This window comes from Sorghum bicolor, chromosome 3 (assembly GCF_000003195.3).
Source record: "Sorghum bicolor cultivar BTx623 chromosome 3, Sorghum_bicolor_NCBIv3, whole genome shotgun sequence".
NCBI classification, from domain to species: Eukaryota; Viridiplantae; Streptophyta; class Magnoliopsida; order Poales; family Poaceae; genus Sorghum; species Sorghum bicolor.
Genome location: NC_012872.2, coordinates 2,361,907 through 2,380,107, shown reverse-complemented (window position 1 = coordinate 2,380,107; position 18,201 = coordinate 2,361,907). Strand labels below are relative to the sequence as shown.

Genomic DNA, 18,201 nt, shown 5'->3' with positions numbered 1-18,201 from the left:
ATGACTTTGAAACACCATTTTTGTCTAAAATGATTCATGCAATTGCTAGTTGCAATTATTGATATGCATGCATACCTTTTCAAACTATGAGTTACAGAGGAATTAAGAAATTCAACAACCGAACTAACTAATTAGCGAGGGGCATAATGAGCTGAGTTAGTTTTTTTTTTTGTCAGACTTGTTATTTAGTCTCAAAATTATCTGAACACGTCGAATTTTAAGGGAGTTACTTGATTCAAAATTATTTGAACACTTCAAATTTTAAGGGAGTACCCTTGATTCGAGAAAAAAAAAGAAAGCAATGAGGCCGACGATATGAGACGGAGATAAGGATAAAAACCGAATGGAAATATTCTGAACGTTTTCGATCGTTTTAGTTATTTTCTTTATTATATTTAATGTTTATATGTTCAAAGAGAAAAATTTTGTTACTCGGACATTATTGGTCGTTGATGCGCGCATGCATTGAATTCCCTCGCCAACTACCCACTGCGTCGTGAATTCACGACGCTCGCGTTCAATTCTCCATGGCGCCAGTCTGGTAGCTTCTGCTCCTGTTATTTATACCCACGCGCTGCCTGCCTGCCTGCTCATCTCATCTCGCTCCAAACACAGTCCACAGTGCACCACCACTTCACTCAGCAACAGAGGAGTGAGCAGGATCCAGCAGCAGCAATGGAGGCGCGGAGATCTCTCCTGGCGAGCTTCGTGCTCGCCGCGTTGGCCGCGCAGGCCTTGGTGGCCGTGGTCGAGTCCAGGGCCAGCCCCATGGAGAAGGCAAGCCAAGGTACACCACATCTTCTTTCTTGAGAGCCAAGGTGCTGTGTCCAACAATGTCAATGTTGAGCTTGCATTGATGTGTTTGTGCTGCGTGGTACCGTTGCACCGCCGCAGGTGAGGACGTGAAGAAGCCGGACTGCGTGCCGGGGATGGACCCGCGCTCGTTCCCGGGGACCGGCGGCGGCCACGGCATCACGCCCGTGACGCCGTCGCACGGAGGCTCAGGCTCCCCCGGGACGACGCCGTCCCACGGCGGCGGCGGGTACGGGCCAACGCCGTCGCACGGCGGGACGCTGCCTTCCCCGTCCCACGGCGGCTCCGGCTCCTCTCCGACGTCGCCCTCCACCGGCGGCGGTGGCTCCCCGTCTCACGGCGGCGGCGCGTACGGTGGTTCCCCGTCCACCCCTGGCGGCGGCGCGTATGGTGGGTCTCCGTCCACCCCCGGCGGCGGCGCGTATGGTGGGTCTCCGTCCACACCCGGCGGCGGCGGCGCCTACGGAGGCGGGTCCCCATCGCCTGCCCATGGTGGCGCCTACGGGAGCTCGCCGACGCCCGCGTACGGCGGCAACTCCCCCTCGCACGGCGGCATCGGGACCTCGTCGCCGACGTCGTTCGTCCCCATGGACCCCCACAGCTTCGGCACCTGCGAGTAAGCCACTGCTGCTGCCCATGGAATACATACATCTACTACATGACGCGTACATGCATGTATGCGGTCACTGATGAACAAATTCTCATTGTCTACTCTCCATCATCGATCAATCGAGCAGCTACTGGAGGTCGCACCCAATGGAGATCTGGTCAGCGATCGGCGGCCGGTTCCCGAGCACGTCGTCATCGATGGGGACGATGAGCCACTTCTTCGGCGCGGCGGCGGGCAGCGTGGGCGGCGCGAACATGATGAGCATCCAGGACGCGCTGGGCAACACCCGGGCGGACGGCACGGGCGCGCTGCTGCGCGAGGGCGCCGCCGCGCTGCTCAACTCCATGACCCGCGCCGGGTTCCCCTACACCACGGAGCAGGTCCGCGACGCGTTCGCGGCGGCCGCCGCGGGCGGGTCCGACGGCGCGGCCGCGGCGCAGGCGGCGGCGTTCAGGAAGGCCAACGAGGGCAAGGCGTAGATCAGAGAGAGAGAGAGGAGTGCTGCATGGATCGATCGAGCGTGCCTGTGCATGTCTATTTGTTGGTTTGATATGGGTTGTGTGCGTGGTTTTGTTTCAGTGAGCACACCGACCTAGCTGCTCACTGCAATTGTGTAGTTGTTGGATCCTGTTATTTTTGCTGTTTTTTTTTTGTCGTGTGGATCGATCGAAGGAAGAATATGAATGAATGAAACGAACTGCAACTACGCAGTATCGTCGTAGCTGAGCTGTTACTGGATTCAGTATTTGATTGGATTTCGGTGTTGAGATCCTGTTTCAGGCAAAGGCAAGGCCACAATTGCAAAGAAATGACTAGTTCTTCTTGGCGCTACTAGTTGCATCGTCTTTACATGCATCACTAGCAGGTAATTAGTCAAACTTAAAAATTTATAAATTAATCAAATTTAAATTTGTTGACTTGGGACGGAGAGAGTATGTAAAACTATTTAAATGTGCAGAAATTTTTGGTGTTAGAATGTTGTCAGAAGGTTCCCGCCAATGTGCAGGTGAACAACGCTAAGGCCTTGTTTAGTTTATTTCGCGACACCGTAGCACTTTCGTTTGTTTGTGTTAATTATTGTCTAACTATGAACTAACTATATTTAAAAAATTCATCTAGTCAATTTCGACCAAACTGTATAATTAGTTTTTATTTTTATTTATATTTAATACTTAATGCATGGCTCTAAAGATCTGATGTGACGGAAAATTTTAAAAATTTTTGAATTTTTGGATGGAAGTAAATAAGGCCTAAAAATTAGGGAAGCGCGAGGTTCTTGGGCAGGCCCATTGCAGCGATCAGTTGGCCCATCAGAAGAGAAGTGCTTCTGCAGATTGACCCGGAACTCTAGCGATCTGCAGTTCAGCCTGTTCCAACGATTGTTTCTTTTCCTTCGATTTTCCTACGATTTTCTTTCCCAAATAATATCAACCCCCTTATATAAGGCATAACCATCTCTGCTTCAAAGATTAAGACCATATTTAATTCTCTCTCTCAGTCTCAGCACTAGTACTACTACATTAATATCTATAAGAGATGACGTCTTATATTATAAGACATGAACAAAAGTCGTTACACCTTAGGGAGTATCTTCTAGCCCAGCCGATTCACTAAAAACAAAAAATTACTCAAGTAACTTATTGGAAAAATAGTAAAAACATTGTATAGTTGTCTAGTACCATGGCCATGTTGTTTACTTGAAGAAATATTTACTTGTATGGCCTTTAAAAAAATACACCTTCCTTTCCGTAGCCTCCTCTCTTTTTTCTTGAACTTACCTATACAAGGTGCGAAAACTAAAACAAAGTGCAGTTGTCAATTTTAAATTTGGATTTGTGCAAAATTTTTATATTTGGTAAACTAATTTTATTGCGATGTGTTTGTACATCTGATTATGCATCTTATTATGTACCGTTATTCATGACCTTATTTGCATAATATTACTCCAAATTTAAAATAGACAAAAAAAATCTGACTTTATTTTTCGCCAGGGGCCATTTTATTCCTCACTTAACGTCGTTAAGTGCCTGAATACGACCAAAGGCCGTACATGTAAGGAATTTTTATTTTCGGATCTTATAGGTAAGTTCAAGAAAAACGACCACAAAAAGAAAGTGTACCTTTTTGAAGGCCATACGTGTAATTATCTCTTACTTCAATATGTTTGAAGGAAGTAAGTGATGATTACATGCATTGTTTCCCAGCTCTCGACCGTTATCCATGTGTTAGAGCTCCTTTTGCAATGTCCGGCACCAATTTTCTTTTCAGATTCGGATTTTCAGTTCCTATTTTTTTAGATTAAAATGTGAAATCGAAAGTGATTAATTAGGGAGGGCCGACCATTTTGATCCTTAGGCGAGACCTCACTCCTAGAACCAACTTTTTTTTAGGAAAAAATTCATATAACCACCTAGTAGTACTCTCTCAATCCATGAAAAAATATATTTCTAGAGTTGTTCTAAGTTAAACTTTTAAACTTTGACTAAAATTCTAAAAAAATATTAAAATTTATGGTATAAAATTAGTATCATTAGATTTATTATAGAATATATTTTTATAAGATGCACATTTATGTCATAGATTTTGTTGATATTTTCTATAAAGTTAATTAAATATAAAAAAATTTGATTGACACGGATTTTAGGAATCGATGTTTAGTGGACAGAGGAAAATATATCCAAAGTTATTCTCGTTTGATGGCGGCCCAGACTACACTATGATGTTTGCACTCCATATTGGTAGACTGGGCCGAATTGGTAGATCAGGTCCAGCTAACTCCACGAGTCCAAGCGCGCTTTCCACGCATGGATTGAATGGGCCCAAAGCTTTGCGAGGCCAGAAAATTGGAGCTGATTCTTTAGGTCCCTCAACTTTCGCGAAAGTCTAATTTTCATCCCTGAACTCTAAAACCGGACAAAATACATCCCTCAACTTTTAAAACCATGCACATTACATCCTTGACCTGGTTTTGAAAGCGGTTTTACCTTTTTCTTTTTATTTATTTTGGCTGAATTTTTTGAAAAATCACAGTAAATCACATAAAAATCATAAAATAGAAAACTCAATTTTTGTTGGACTTTAGATCAGTAGATCTACACATTGAATATATAATATAGTATGTTCTAGTACAAATTTTTTTGATGTATCTTTAGATCTATGTTTTTCTCTAATTAATTAGATTAATTATAGCTACATTTTCTATGGTCTAATCGTGATGAAATTTATATGGTGAGCTAATTATTCTATGTTTGAGTTATAGTAAAAATTTTATACTCATTGAATCACGTATTAGTTAGTTATAGATTTATTTAGGTTTATGCTTGTTAAATTATAATAAATCTATAACTAAGTTATACATGATCTAATGAGTATGAAATTTTTACCATAGTTTAAATATATAATAATTAGTCTAACATAAAAAATTCACCACAATTGCACCATACAAACTATAGCTATGCATTATTCTAATTAATTATAGAAAAACACAGATCTAAAGCTACAATAAAAAATTTGTACTAAAGCATACTATATTATATGTTCACTATGTAGATCTACTTATCTGAAGTTCAACAAAGTTAGAATTACTATTTTATGAATTTTATGTGATTTACTATAATTTTACAAATATTTAGCCAGAATAAATAAAAATGAAAAAGACAAAACTGCCTTCAAAACCGCTCATAACCATGTCAGGGACATAATATGCATGGTTTCAAAAATTGAGGGATGTATTTTATCCGGTTTTGAAGTTCAGGGATGAAAAACAGACTTTTGCAAAAGTTGACGGACCTGAAGTGGACTTCACATTAACACACCAAAACTGTCTATTATTGTTTGTATACAAGATTTGATCGACCTATATAGCAGCACACGGACATTTCTTGCATGATGTACCTACGCACTTGTTACTAACAAATTCACGACAAATTTCACCATGGCATCTACAGTATGTGGGGTGGAGCACAAAAATGAACCACTGCACTGAGCGCACCAAGTATTGCAACGCTCATCTTGGGCCTTAAAAAAGCACGGGCCTTATTGGAGTGGATGACGAAAATTGCTCCATCCCGGAATAGTTTTTGCATGGTTTACCAGAAATTTCAGAACAAAGTTTTCTTTTACCCCCATGTATGTATACCGGAGTCTTTTTGTCGTTGAACGGGAAGACCAGACATTAGTCACATCACGAATTCTCCAGCTTTAATTTACAAACCTGATGTTTTCCTCCCTCGCTTAAATAAATGCATCTTTGGTTTCGTCCTACATGGCAATGGTTCTGACTAACCTTTTTATAAACGTGGCCAACAGGCCCATAGGTCAGTGCTTACACCAATAAAGGACCATTATACTTGTTCGACCTATCCCTTTCAAGTTTCAACTTGGAGAAATGAAGTTATACAAAAATCCAATCGTTGGGGCTAGCTTGGTTGACATTGGTATGATCATATTGACATATTATATTATATTATATTATATTATATTATATTATATTATATTATATTATATTATATTATATTATATTATATTATATTATATTATATTATATTATATTATATTATATTATATTATATTATATTATATTATATTATATTATATTATATTATATTATATTATATTATATTGTATTATATTGTATTGTATTGTATTGTATTGTATTGTATTGTATTGTATTGTATTGTATTGTATTGTATTGTATTGTATTGTATTGTATTGTATTGTATTGTATTGTATTGTATTGTATTGTATTAAAAAAAGTTTTGGCCCTTTTGTGCACCTTGATATCAAACACTTCTTGTAAACAATCTTGTTCAGGTTTAGGCAACTACAATCAACACATCATGCCCACCTGAACATGATTTTTCTACATAAAGGGATCCGACCTCCAACATTCACAAATCATGAGTATATCAATTTACAGTTTGTTTAGTTCCCAAAAAATTTTGCAAAATTTTTCAGATTTCCCGTCACATCAAATCTTTAGACGCATGCATGAAGTATTAAATATAGACGAAAATAAAAACTAATTGCATAGTTTGGTCGGAATTTACGAGATGAATCTTTTGAGTCTAGTTAGTACATGATTGGATAATATTTGTCAAATACAAACGAAAGTGGTACTATTCATATTTTGCAAAATTTTTGGAAACTAAACAAAATAGGCCCATGTTTCTTAGACCATACTCCACCATATGGTGATAGAAAGTAATGATATAAACAAAGGAATAAAATTGAAATCCCTATCATCCGGTCATCCCTAAATCGATTTTGCCACCCGAACTTGCTACATAATCCAAGCATCATGACCTCCCGCAAGCAACTACCTTCATTCCCCTAGTGAAGACAACACCAAAATATATTTTGCACAAATTCGAAGCTTGACCACCTAAGAGGCTAGGGTTGCATATACCGGTTGATTGACGTTGCATGAAGATGGACATGTGAGGCAATGCCTCTAAGGAGGAATACAACGAGAGTCGCTGACGCTGCCTGCCTCAAAATTAGACCCAAGGTTTTCATCTAGAGATTAGTGGACAAGAGAGCCATGGAGTGCCATGACAACACTTCTAGGAAGGAAAACGACGCCCAAAGATGCCACCATTGTCGAGACTGACAAGATCACCATCATGGCTTTTGCCAGCACCTCCAAAGCACTGCACCCACTACCCATACATAGAAACAAAACTACTACCAACACATTGGGAGTTCGGTACCTTGGTCAAGGCCATGTCATCGACACCCTCGAGCTCCACAAAGAGCCATGGTCCGCAATGCCCACCACTATATAGTGAAGTCACCACATGACGTCTATGCGCCACTACCGAGGCTAAAAGTCTTGGATCTAGCTACCCCAAGAATGGCTCTGCCTCTCGCCAAATCGTTGGCTCGACTCCGACCAACAAGCCATGGACAAGCTGCCATGGGCCTTGACCACCACATATTTGGGTGAGGGAAGCAAGATCCCATAGTGACCACATTGAAACAGTTGCCACCATCGCAAGGGCCAAACACCGGTCGCCAGCCCACATGTGCATGGGACCCAATGCCCCCACTAGTTACCATGACTACTACGGTCAGGAAGGACTCGTAACTGAAGGACCGAAAACAGCGACCAGAGGGGGGGGTGAATGGGAGCCTCAAATTTTCTCTGGAAATATATATTTGGCCTCTGTCCCAAAATCACCGCCAAACAAGAGCAAATTGTCAAACCTAAAATACTCTAGCCAACAGGTGACGAGAGTACCTAGATTGATTACTCACAGCGGTAGAAAACCAACGCAACAGACGGAACACGATTTGGAGCTCAAACGACTAAATTACGAGCGAAACTGGAAATCATGGCTGCAAAAAAATTGGACAGAAAATCCCTTGAAAATTTCATCTGCAGAGCTAGATGCTTGTGGTATGTGACTCTCTCCTCTGCTCAATCCACTCACAACAAGAACTAAACAATTCACAACCGTGAGAATCCAAAAGTAATTTAATGTTCCAAGCTTTAAACAATTAGTGAATCACGGATGAAACAAGTTAGCTTCTGACCAATCACAATCAAGCACTGAATCACCTTGGCTGTTGGCTCACGATGGGCACTGCTGCCTGCTGGATGTGAACACAGATTCTGGGACCGAGAACGAATACAAAACAAACATCGAAAGCAAGCAGACAAACTTGAGGCTGATTACTGGAATCCACGGGTGAGCAGCTGCTGCTTGTGCTTGAGTGCTCTACCTCACAGCAAGAACAGGCGGGTGCCTGTGCACATGGACGAGCACTAGCTCGGTGCCTGAGAGCACGAGCGCAGCTCCTGCTGCTCGACCTTCACAATGAACAAGGAGCCCGTCGGAGGGTCTGCTCTCCGCAGGACAAAACCAAAAGACAGAGTAAGTGCAGGAGAACAGGAACAGAGCGCTGCGAACAGGAAGAACAGTGAGCCAAAAATCAAAGAAATCTTGACCAAAGCTTCATGATTTGTTCCCAAAATTTGCACAGGTAATCACAGCATAGAAGAAAAGCTATTTCCAGGAAATCATGGCCCAAGACGAGTTCTCCCTCCGGGAAATTCAGATCACGAGTAAGAACTCGAAAAATTCCCCAAAATCAAAAATTGCTTGAATCTTGATGCACGAGTGGAATTGAATCATATCACTTGGTGAGCAGGTACATCACTTGATGGAGCATCATCACAGCCAAACAAATTCCACAGAAAACTCAAGACAAGCACAAATCAACAACGGGAGAAAATGATGAACAGTAACTCGCGAAAAACATTAGCACAAACACAGTTTGGGGGCCAAAAATCACAACTAAATGTGACGAATCCCAGAGGGCACGAGGAGGATTCGGGCCTCCATTCCCATGTCAAAAACACAAGTACAATCACTACAAAAAATCAGTTCATGGCACTCTTGAGAAAACCTAAAAAAGAAAAACTAACCCTACAGAGAGAGAGCCACAGGAGAGAGGGAGAGAGCAGTAGGTGGAGAGGGTTGGGGGAGACGGGGGACTCTCCCGGCTTATTTATCAGATATATTACATATTCCCCAGATGTCTCTAGATATTTTTGAGCGAACTAGCTAGCCCCAGGGGCATTCTAGTCCAACTCGACATGACCTAAATCCGACGGCCACCGCGCCTTCTCACCGGTAGCCTCGCTCCGAAGCGATCTCACCGATGCCGCCACGTGCCATCCGTCCGCATCGGGACCTCCGCCCGGGTTTTGAGGCCCAAACCCGCGAAACCCACCGCGAGTAGCGTAGCCCGTACGCGTCCCCCGCCATGTACACTTGCGCTTATCGATGTCCCAAGTGTCAGCCACCGCAGCTGGCCACCCGGTCGCCTGGTCCGTCAGTCCAAGCCTCACGTCCGCCTTTCACCGCAACCGGTCCGTCAGCACGGCACGCCCTACTTGACCTTCACCCGACCGCTGCCACCGCATCCAGACTCCACACCTGCACATCACGAAGCCAAGAGACACCGTTTCGACACATAACCCTGTGCCAGGATATCAGTAGAACCACCGAACCAACAACCCACCAAAATGTTGGCATGTTGACAATCGCTCATCACACAACAAGGGTACTCCACAATGGTTATGTAAAAACCATGTGTTCGCAATCTCCCCCTTGATGAGTGCATTGTCAACACCAACACAAAGCCAGAGAAAACCAACTCAAGTGTAAGCTCAAAACGGGTCACTCACAATGAGTAAAGCAAAGCCAACAACTTGGTCCCCAAAGACATGGGCAACGGCTCGACACAACCAAGTAAAACACTGCTAGCCCTCAAGAAGAGGCAAACAGGCTCAACACCGCTAGCAAAACTTGAAAAGCCAGAAAACAACTAGACCCTCCAGAAGAGGCAAAGGCTCAACACATCTAGCAAAAGTAACTCAAATGCAACTCCCCCTGAGCAAATGCAATCTCTCTCAAATGAATGCATGTCTCTCTTTTTGTGTGTAACTTTCTCCCCCTTGTTGACACATGCACTTATCAAGATTTGCCCAAGGAGTGCAACTCCCCCCTCAAATCATGCTATGAATGCAAGGAATGCACAAATGCAGAAACTTCAGGAGTATAGCAATCATATTGAAAAGATGCTCTAGGTGGTGCTGTCATGTGTGTATAGCAATAAGTACAAGTGCTAGCAAATGCTCAAACTGATCAAGTGAAACGAAATATGGCATTTAAGCATTTTTGATCAATTTTAAGCAATTGTAAGAAGGAGTTCACCACTGAAAGTAGCACATAGCAGGTATAAGCAGGAAATCAACCTAGTGCTAACAAGTGTATACAGGGTGAACTACCCCAAGCAGCGTTCATACATCATGTCAAAGACTAACTTTAGACTTGTGTTTTCATCAAATTTTCATTTTATCGGAGTTTGCAGCATATCACAAGGTTGAGTCAAAAACATGTGTGAGTGCGAGAGGTTATCTGTACCATCAAACCAACTTATCGACCATGCCAAGCCTATGTCAAAAGACAATCGCAAGCTTAAGACAATGATCTCGGCATCCACTACAAGGCTCAAGTTCATCCATAAGTGCAATTGGAAGTAGTCTCGATACCTTGACGTAGGACAGTACAGACCCATCTCGATCTTTTCTTTGCACTTAGCTTGATTTTCAATTTTTAGCACAAGAATTTACAAGTTGTCCAAGCAAGTGTATAACTCAAAGCATGAGACATAGCAACCTAGCATATAAATGATAGCTCAAGTGATCTCAACACATCCTACACATGCTAGTTGCCAAAGACAATGGTGAACAATTTTCAAGTTTCAACAGGTTTATGTCAAGTTCACAAGTTGTAAAACAGCTTAGCTCAAAACATGCATCAAGTGATCAAAAAGAGCCTAAGCGACAAGCACCATCATGTACATACAAGACATATCACAAAGAGCATAATCTCAATCTAACAACTATAATCATGAAGCTCAAAATGCTCTAATATACATGATGAGATGAAATGCAATGCAATATGATACAAATAATAATAATAAAATAGAAGCTAAACTAAAAGAAAACAAAACTAGAGTACAAAGACCAAAGTTCCCCTCAACTAAAAAGGGAAACAAACACCAAGCTCCCCTCGCAAGCGAGCAAACTGGGCTTGGTCAAGGGGTTTGGTAAAGATGTCTGCAAGCTGATTTTGGGTATCAACATGGTGTAGGTCAATATCTCCTTTCTCATAGTGGTCACGCAGGAAGTGAAAGCGGACATCTATATGCTTGGTTTTTGAGTGGAGAACTGGATTTTTAGCAACGCTTATGGCACTGGTGCTATCACAAAGCAGAGGCACTCGTCTAAACTCTAACCCAAAGTCTCTCAAAGTGGCTATCATCCAAAGCAACTGGGAGCAGCAAGCAGCAGCAGCAACATACTCGGCTTCTGTGGTGGATTGAGCAACTGAGGATTGCTTGCGAGAGGACCAAGACACAAGAGAAGTCCCAAGAAACTGGCAAGTCCCCGACGTGGACTTGTGCTCAACACGGCAGCCGGCATAATCCGCATCAGAATAGCCGCAAAGAGAAAGAGAGGAGGAAGCTGAAAACCAAAGACCAAACTCAGGTGTGAAACGAAGGTACCTCAAGATCCGCTTGACGGCTTGACGATGAGATGTGCGCGGCGAAGACTGAAAGCGCGCACACAAGCAGACCGCGAACTGGATGTCCGGTCTTGTCGCCGTCAGGTACAGTAGCGACCCGATCATGCTTCGGTACTCCTTCTGGTCCACAGCTTCTCCTTCTTCATCTGCATCCAGGGCCGTCATGGTCGATATGGGCGTCGAAAGAGGCTTGGCCTCGCCCATATCGAATTTCTTGAGTACATCCTTGGTGTACTTGCCTTGGTGCACAAACGTCCCTTCTCTAGTTTGCTTGATTTGCAAACCAAGAAAGAACGTCAACTCGCCCATCATGCTCATCTCAAATTCCCTGCTCATAGTTTCTGCAAACTTGCCAACAAGTGCATGAGAAGAGCCATCGAAAATGATATCATCCACGTATATCTGAACCAAAAGAGTGTCAGTGCCTTGCTTGAGGAGAAACAAAGTTTTATCAACAGAACCCATTTTAAAACCCTTTGCAAGCAAGAAGGTTTTCAAACGCTCATACCAGGCTCTCGGGGCTTGTTTTAGACCATACAAAGCTTTGTGGAGTTTAAAAACATGGTTAGGTAACTTAGGATTTTCAAAGCCAGGGGGCTGTCTCACATAGACCTCTTCCTCTATATACCCATTTAAGAAAGCACTCTTTACATCCATCTGATACAGCTTGAACCCTTTTGAAGCTGCAAAGGCTAAAAGAATCCTAATGGCTTCTAGACGGGCAACAGGAGCAAATGTTTCCTCATAATCTATCCCCTCTTTCTGACAAAAACCCTGAGCTACCAACCTAACCTTGTTCCTCACTACCACCCCATCTTCACTCTGTTTGTTTTTGAAAACCCACTTGGTACCTATGGGATGGCAATCTGGTGGAAGTGGTACTAAAACCCAAACCTTGTTTCTCTCAAAATTTTCTAGCTCCTCATGCATAGCATTAACCCAATCGGAATTAGATAGTGCGTGTCCAACATCTCGAGGCTCAAAAGAAGCAACAAAAGCAGAATGAGCGAAGTGTGAGATGTGATATGACCTAGACCGCGTGACTCGCTGGTCAATTCCACCAATCATGGTCTGAGGTGGATGGCGACGCTGAATGTGTCGAGGTGCTTCCCTTGAAGAAGTCGCCTCCCCCTCAACTGCAGCTGGGGCCTCCTCAGGGACAGCCGGTGTAGGCTGAGGAGGCTGCTCGACCGGACCCCAAGTAGTGGAAGAAGAAGGATCGGGGCCGTCAGCCGAAGTAGTTGTCGAAGACGCGAGAGGGGCAGCCAGTGGTGTCGGCTCGGGATCACCCCAATCGGCATCTTCTGCATCATCCTCAACAAAGATGCTCTCACCAATCTCCTGATCACCTGCACATTCAAAGACAGGAGAAGAACAAGGCATAGTCTCATCGAATGTGACCTCACAGGTCTCCACGACTCGGTTAGTTTTAAGGTTAAGTACACGATATGCATGAGAATGAGAAGCATAACCAAGAAAAATACCGTCGGAGGACCTGGACTCAATTTATCCAAATTACCTTGCTTCAAGATGAAACACTTGCAACCAAACACCCTGAAGTGACTTACCTTGGGTAGTCTACCAAATCACAACTCATAAGAAGTCTTTTTCAAGAAGGCTCGTAGAAAAATGCGATTTGAGACATGACAGGCGGTGTTGATCGCCTCGGCCCAATATCTCCTAGGAGTCCTATGCTCATCGAGCATTGTCCTGGCCATCTCAACAAGGGTCCGATTTTTGCGCTCAACAACACCATTTTGCTGGGGAACATAAGGAGAGGAAAACTGGTGCTCGAGGCCCAAAGAAGCACAGAAGGTATCAAACTGAGTGTTTTTGAATTCTGTGCCATTGTCACTGCGTATAGCTCTCATGGCATTCTTAGGCAACTCAGTTTGTAACCGAAGAATCAAATCTCGAACATGAGAAAAAGCCTCATCCTTACCCTCCATGAAAAACACCCAAGAGTAGCGAGAAAAGTCATCCACAATCACTAGAACATACCACTTCCCTCCCTTTGACCGAACCCGAGCCGGACCGACTGTGTCCATATGAAGTAGCTCACCAGGTCCCTTGGTCATGACCTGAGTCACAGGAGGGTGAGAAGCGGCAACCATCTTCCCATGACGACAAGGGTGACAAACCAAATCCTTCTCAAATTTCAACTTGGGCAATCCTCGGATTAAGTCAAGTGAGCTCAACCTAGCTAGTAAGTCAAAGCTCAAATGACCAAGTCTCCTATGCCACTTCCAAAGATCAGAGGAGGATCCCGCCACAAGACAACGAGAAGAGCCAAAAGCGTGAGAAAAATCAGCTCGAAAGACACGGCCAAAAGGAACAATCTGACAAACAAGATTTCCTTGAGAATCAAGAACACGAGACAAGCCAGTCTTAAAACGCACCTCAAAACCATCCTGAAGGAGTTGCGAAACCGAAAGCAAATTGAAATGCAAATTCGAAACCAAAGCAACATCCTTCATGACAAAACTCTCATTGACCCGAATGGTCCCACGAGAAAGCACTTTACCTTTGCTATTATCCCCGAATGTGATGTACTCCTTACACTGCACGGGGTCGAGGCTGGAGAACCATTTTGAACTTCCAGTCATGTGGCGCGAACAACCGGAATCAACAAGCCACGTGTTCTCCAGGCCTCCGATCTGCATCAATAGAAAGACATGGGGTGAGCAAATGGCGCAACACTGGGGTTAGTAAACTGTGAAGGATACCAGTGTTGGGTCATTTGCCCTGGAAAAATGTTAGGAAAAACACCAAGCATGCCATGTCCCATTTGAGGAAAGCGATCACCACGAAAGGGAAAACGTGGTCCGCTAGAGCTGTGGGACTGAGAAGCAAAGCCACCGCCACGAGGTTCAAAGTCATATTGATCATGACCTGAACCACGTCGGGCACGACCACCACGTGGTCTCGCAAGCTGAGGCCTAGCACCTTGAGGCATTGCACCTCTAGGCCTAGCACTGCGCCTCTGAACAGGCGGCACATGTACGCCATGGGGTGGGCGGTACATATTCCGGTTGTTCAACTCGTACTCTCGCCGCTCATCTCTCTTCCTCCTAAAGCAAAACTCAACAAGGTGACCATCCCTATGGCAATACTCACAGTGATACCTTACCTCTCTCTTGGGTGGTTGTTGGTTCACTCTCTTGTGGGTATGGTTCACTCTTGGTGGCTTTTTGGCTTTAGGAAGGGGATCCTCAGAGATGTTTGGTAGAGTGTCAAGTGGGTTCCTGAGATGGTTAGGTTTTGGAATCCACACTTGTTTCTGAGGTGGGGATTTTGGAGGTTCTTCAAACACTCCATCTTTGACAGTGGGTTTGGAAGGCTCAGGTGGAGTGAATTTGATCAACTTGGGAGTAGTGGATGGTTTCTCACTTGGGCTCAAACCACTAAACTCACCAACCTTGCCATAAAGATTATCACCCTTCCCACCTATAGCAAAGCCTACACCCGATGTGCAAGTTTCCCGCCTGAACTGGCTCATCATCATGCCCAACTGTGGCTCACTGCTAGACACCCAGCTCAAGATGGACCGAAGGTATGTGTTGTCTTCCTCGGATCTCATCTTATCGTGCCTGCAAGACTCAAGCTCTAGCACCAAACTCTCACAACGTGCACACTTAGCAATAGTGCTATCTGAACTGGCCTTCTCAAGAATAGAGATCTTGACATTCTTCTCTGCCAGCTCAGATTGCAAGCCCGAGCAGGACTTGCACGCACCCAACAAGACAGGCCTAGCCTTCAGCTCACCATACTCATCAAGCAAAGTAGCATACTTAGATTGCAATTCAGAGAAGTTAGACATATGAACAGCACACTCATCGCACTCTACTTCATCTGACACAACCACAGCACACTCCTTAGCAACCTCAAGCTCCTTAAGCGCCAACTCTAGCTTGTCCTTAAACTCTTTCCTCTCACGGGCAGCACGCTTAAGCAATTTATCTTGACTAATCAAGGTGATATTCATGCTATCAAGCTCAGCGACAAGGTCATCGACAGAAGGAGGTACCTCGGAGGTGTCGTCGTCGAAGGAGACCTCATCCTTGCTGGCCTTCACCTCTTCATCAATCGCCATGGTGCAGAAGCCTCCGTGAGTGGAGTCGGCGACGAAGCAAAGACCAGTCAGCTTCTCCTCCATCTTCCTCTCGGACTCATCGTCACTCGAGGGAGAAGAGGAGCGGTCATCGCCGGAGTCGTTATCGAGGTCGCTGAGGGAAGCAAGGAAGGCACGCTCTTGCGCCTTGGCTTTCTTGCGGTACATCTTCTTGAGCGCCTCCTTGTCGAAGCCCTTCTTTGACTTGTACTTCTTGGAGGTGTAGTCGCGCTTGTCCTTGCGCTTGCCGGAGTCGTACTTGTTGGAGGAGTGCTTGTTCTTCTTGGGGCAGTGGGCGACGAAGTGGTCGAGATCTCCACAGTTGTAGCAGCCCACCTTTTGATCATCGCCCCGGCGGCGGTTCAAGCGGTTGTTGTGGAACCGCGAGAACCGGCTGATGATCAACGCCAGCTCGTCATCCCCAAGGGTCTCCAACTGCTCCTCTGAAACAGACACCAAAGAAGACAAGGCAAACGACATCTGTGAAGGGTTAGCTGAAGAACTTGAACTGTTACCTGAGACTAAAGCCATAGTCGGTGCAGAGGGATTCTTGAGCTTGGCTTGAGTCTGGTAGTCGATCTCGGTAGACTTGAGCTTGCTGAACAGCTCGTCCACAGTGATGGTGTCGTAGTTCGAAGACTCGATGATGGCGGACACCTTCACATCCCATACCTTCCGATCTAGGGCATATAGAAGCTTGAGAGCCCTCTCATGATCGTCATAAGGTAGCTGTGCCTTGTTTGCTCGCATCTTGTTAATGATCGTCTGAAAACGAGAAAACATGGCATCGATGGACTCGCCATCAAGCTGAGTGAAGTTCTCGTACTCTCTTTTGTACGTCTCATAGAGTCTGGTTTTGACATAGGCTGTACCCTCGTGATAGCTCTGAAGCCTCACCTAGATCTCTCGAGCAGTAGCACAATCAGAGACACGCTCGAACTCAGGAAGCGAAAGACTCGAGAAAAGAACAGATCTTGCTCTGCTATTTGCGTTGTGCCGATCTTTTTGATCTTGCGTGGTTCGAGCACGGGGTTCAAGCACAACGAAAGTAGCATCCTCGCAAATTTCCCAAACTAGCCAATCAATCCCTTGAAGATGTGCAGACATGCGGATCTTCCAATAGGGATAATTTGTCCCATCGAAAAACGGTGGTTTACCGAAACCACGCTCCATGTCGCCTTCGTGGATCACGGACCGATTAAGGTGGAATGATCCTTAACCGGCTTTGATACCAATTAAAGGACCGAAAACAGCGACCAGAGGGGGGGGTGAATGGGAGCCTCAAATTTTCTCTGGAAATATATATTTGGCCTCTGTCCCAAAATCACCGCCAAACAAGAGCAAATTGTCAAACCTAAAATACTCTAGCCAACAGGTGACGAGAGTACCTAGATTGATTACTCACAGCGGTAGAAAACCAACGCAACAGACGGAACACGATTTGGAGCTCAAACGACTAAATTACGAGCGAAACAGGAAATCATGGCTGCAAAAAAATTGGACAGAAAATCCCTTGAAAATTTCATCTGCAGAGCTAGATGCTTGTGGTATGTGACTCTCTCCTCTGCTCAATCCACTCACAACAAGAACTAAACAATTCACAACCGTGAGAATCCAAAAGTAATTTAATGTTCCAAGCTTTAAACAATTAGTGAATCACGGATGAAACAAGTTAGCTTCTGACCAATCACAATCAAGCACTGAATCACCTTGGCTGTTGGCTCACGATGGGCACTGCTGCCTGCTGGATGTGAACACAGATTCTGGGACCGAGAACGAATACAAAACAAACATCGAAAGCAAGCAGACAAACTTGAGGCTGATTACTGGAATCCACGGGTGAGCAGCTGCTGCTTGTGCTTGAGTGCTCTACCTCACAGCAAGAACAGGCGGGTGCCTGTGCACATGGACGAGCACTAGCTCGGTGCCTGAGAGCACGAGTGCAGCTCCTGCTGCTCGACCTTCACAATGAACAAGGAGCCCGTCGGAGGGTCTGCTCTCCGCAGGACAAAACCAAAAGACAGAGTAAGTGCAGGAGAACAGGAACAGAGCGCTGCGAACAGGAAGAACAGTGAGCCAAAAATCAAAGAAATCTTGACCAAAGCTTCATGATTTGTTCCCAAAATTTGCACAGGTAATCACAACATAGAAGAAAAGCTATTTCCAGGAAATCATGGCCCAAGACGAGTTCTCCCTCCGGGAAATTCAGATCACGAGTAAGAACTCGAAAAATTCCCCAAAATCAAAAATTGCTTGAATCTTGATGCACGAGTGGAATTGAATCATATCACTTGGTGAGCAGGTACATCACTTGATGGAGCATCATCACAGCCAAACAAATTCCACAGAAAACTCAAGACAAGCACAAATCAACAACGGGAGAAAATGATGAACAGTAACTCGCGAAAAACAATAGCACAAACACAGTTTGGGGGCCAAAAATCACAACTAAATGTGACGAATCCCAGAGGGCACGAGGAGGATTCGGGCCTCCATTCCCATGTCAAAAACACAAGTACAATCACTACGAAAAATCAGTTCATGGCACTCTTGAGAAAACCTAA

General features: G+C 44.6%; 1 protein-coding gene across 1 annotated transcript; it reads left to right on the top strand.

Annotated features, from left to right (window-relative positions):
- On the top strand, nucleotides 584-2,178 carry LOC8084322 (protodermal factor 1). Its single transcript, XM_002457120.2, has 3 exons — nucleotides 584-787; nucleotides 895-1,429; nucleotides 1,551-2,178. The coding sequence occupies exons 1-3, from the start codon at nucleotides 676-678 to the stop codon at nucleotides 1,900-1,902; spliced, it is 999 nt and encodes a 332-aa protein (XP_002457165.1). The 5' UTR covers nucleotides 584-675; the 3' UTR covers nucleotides 1,903-2,178.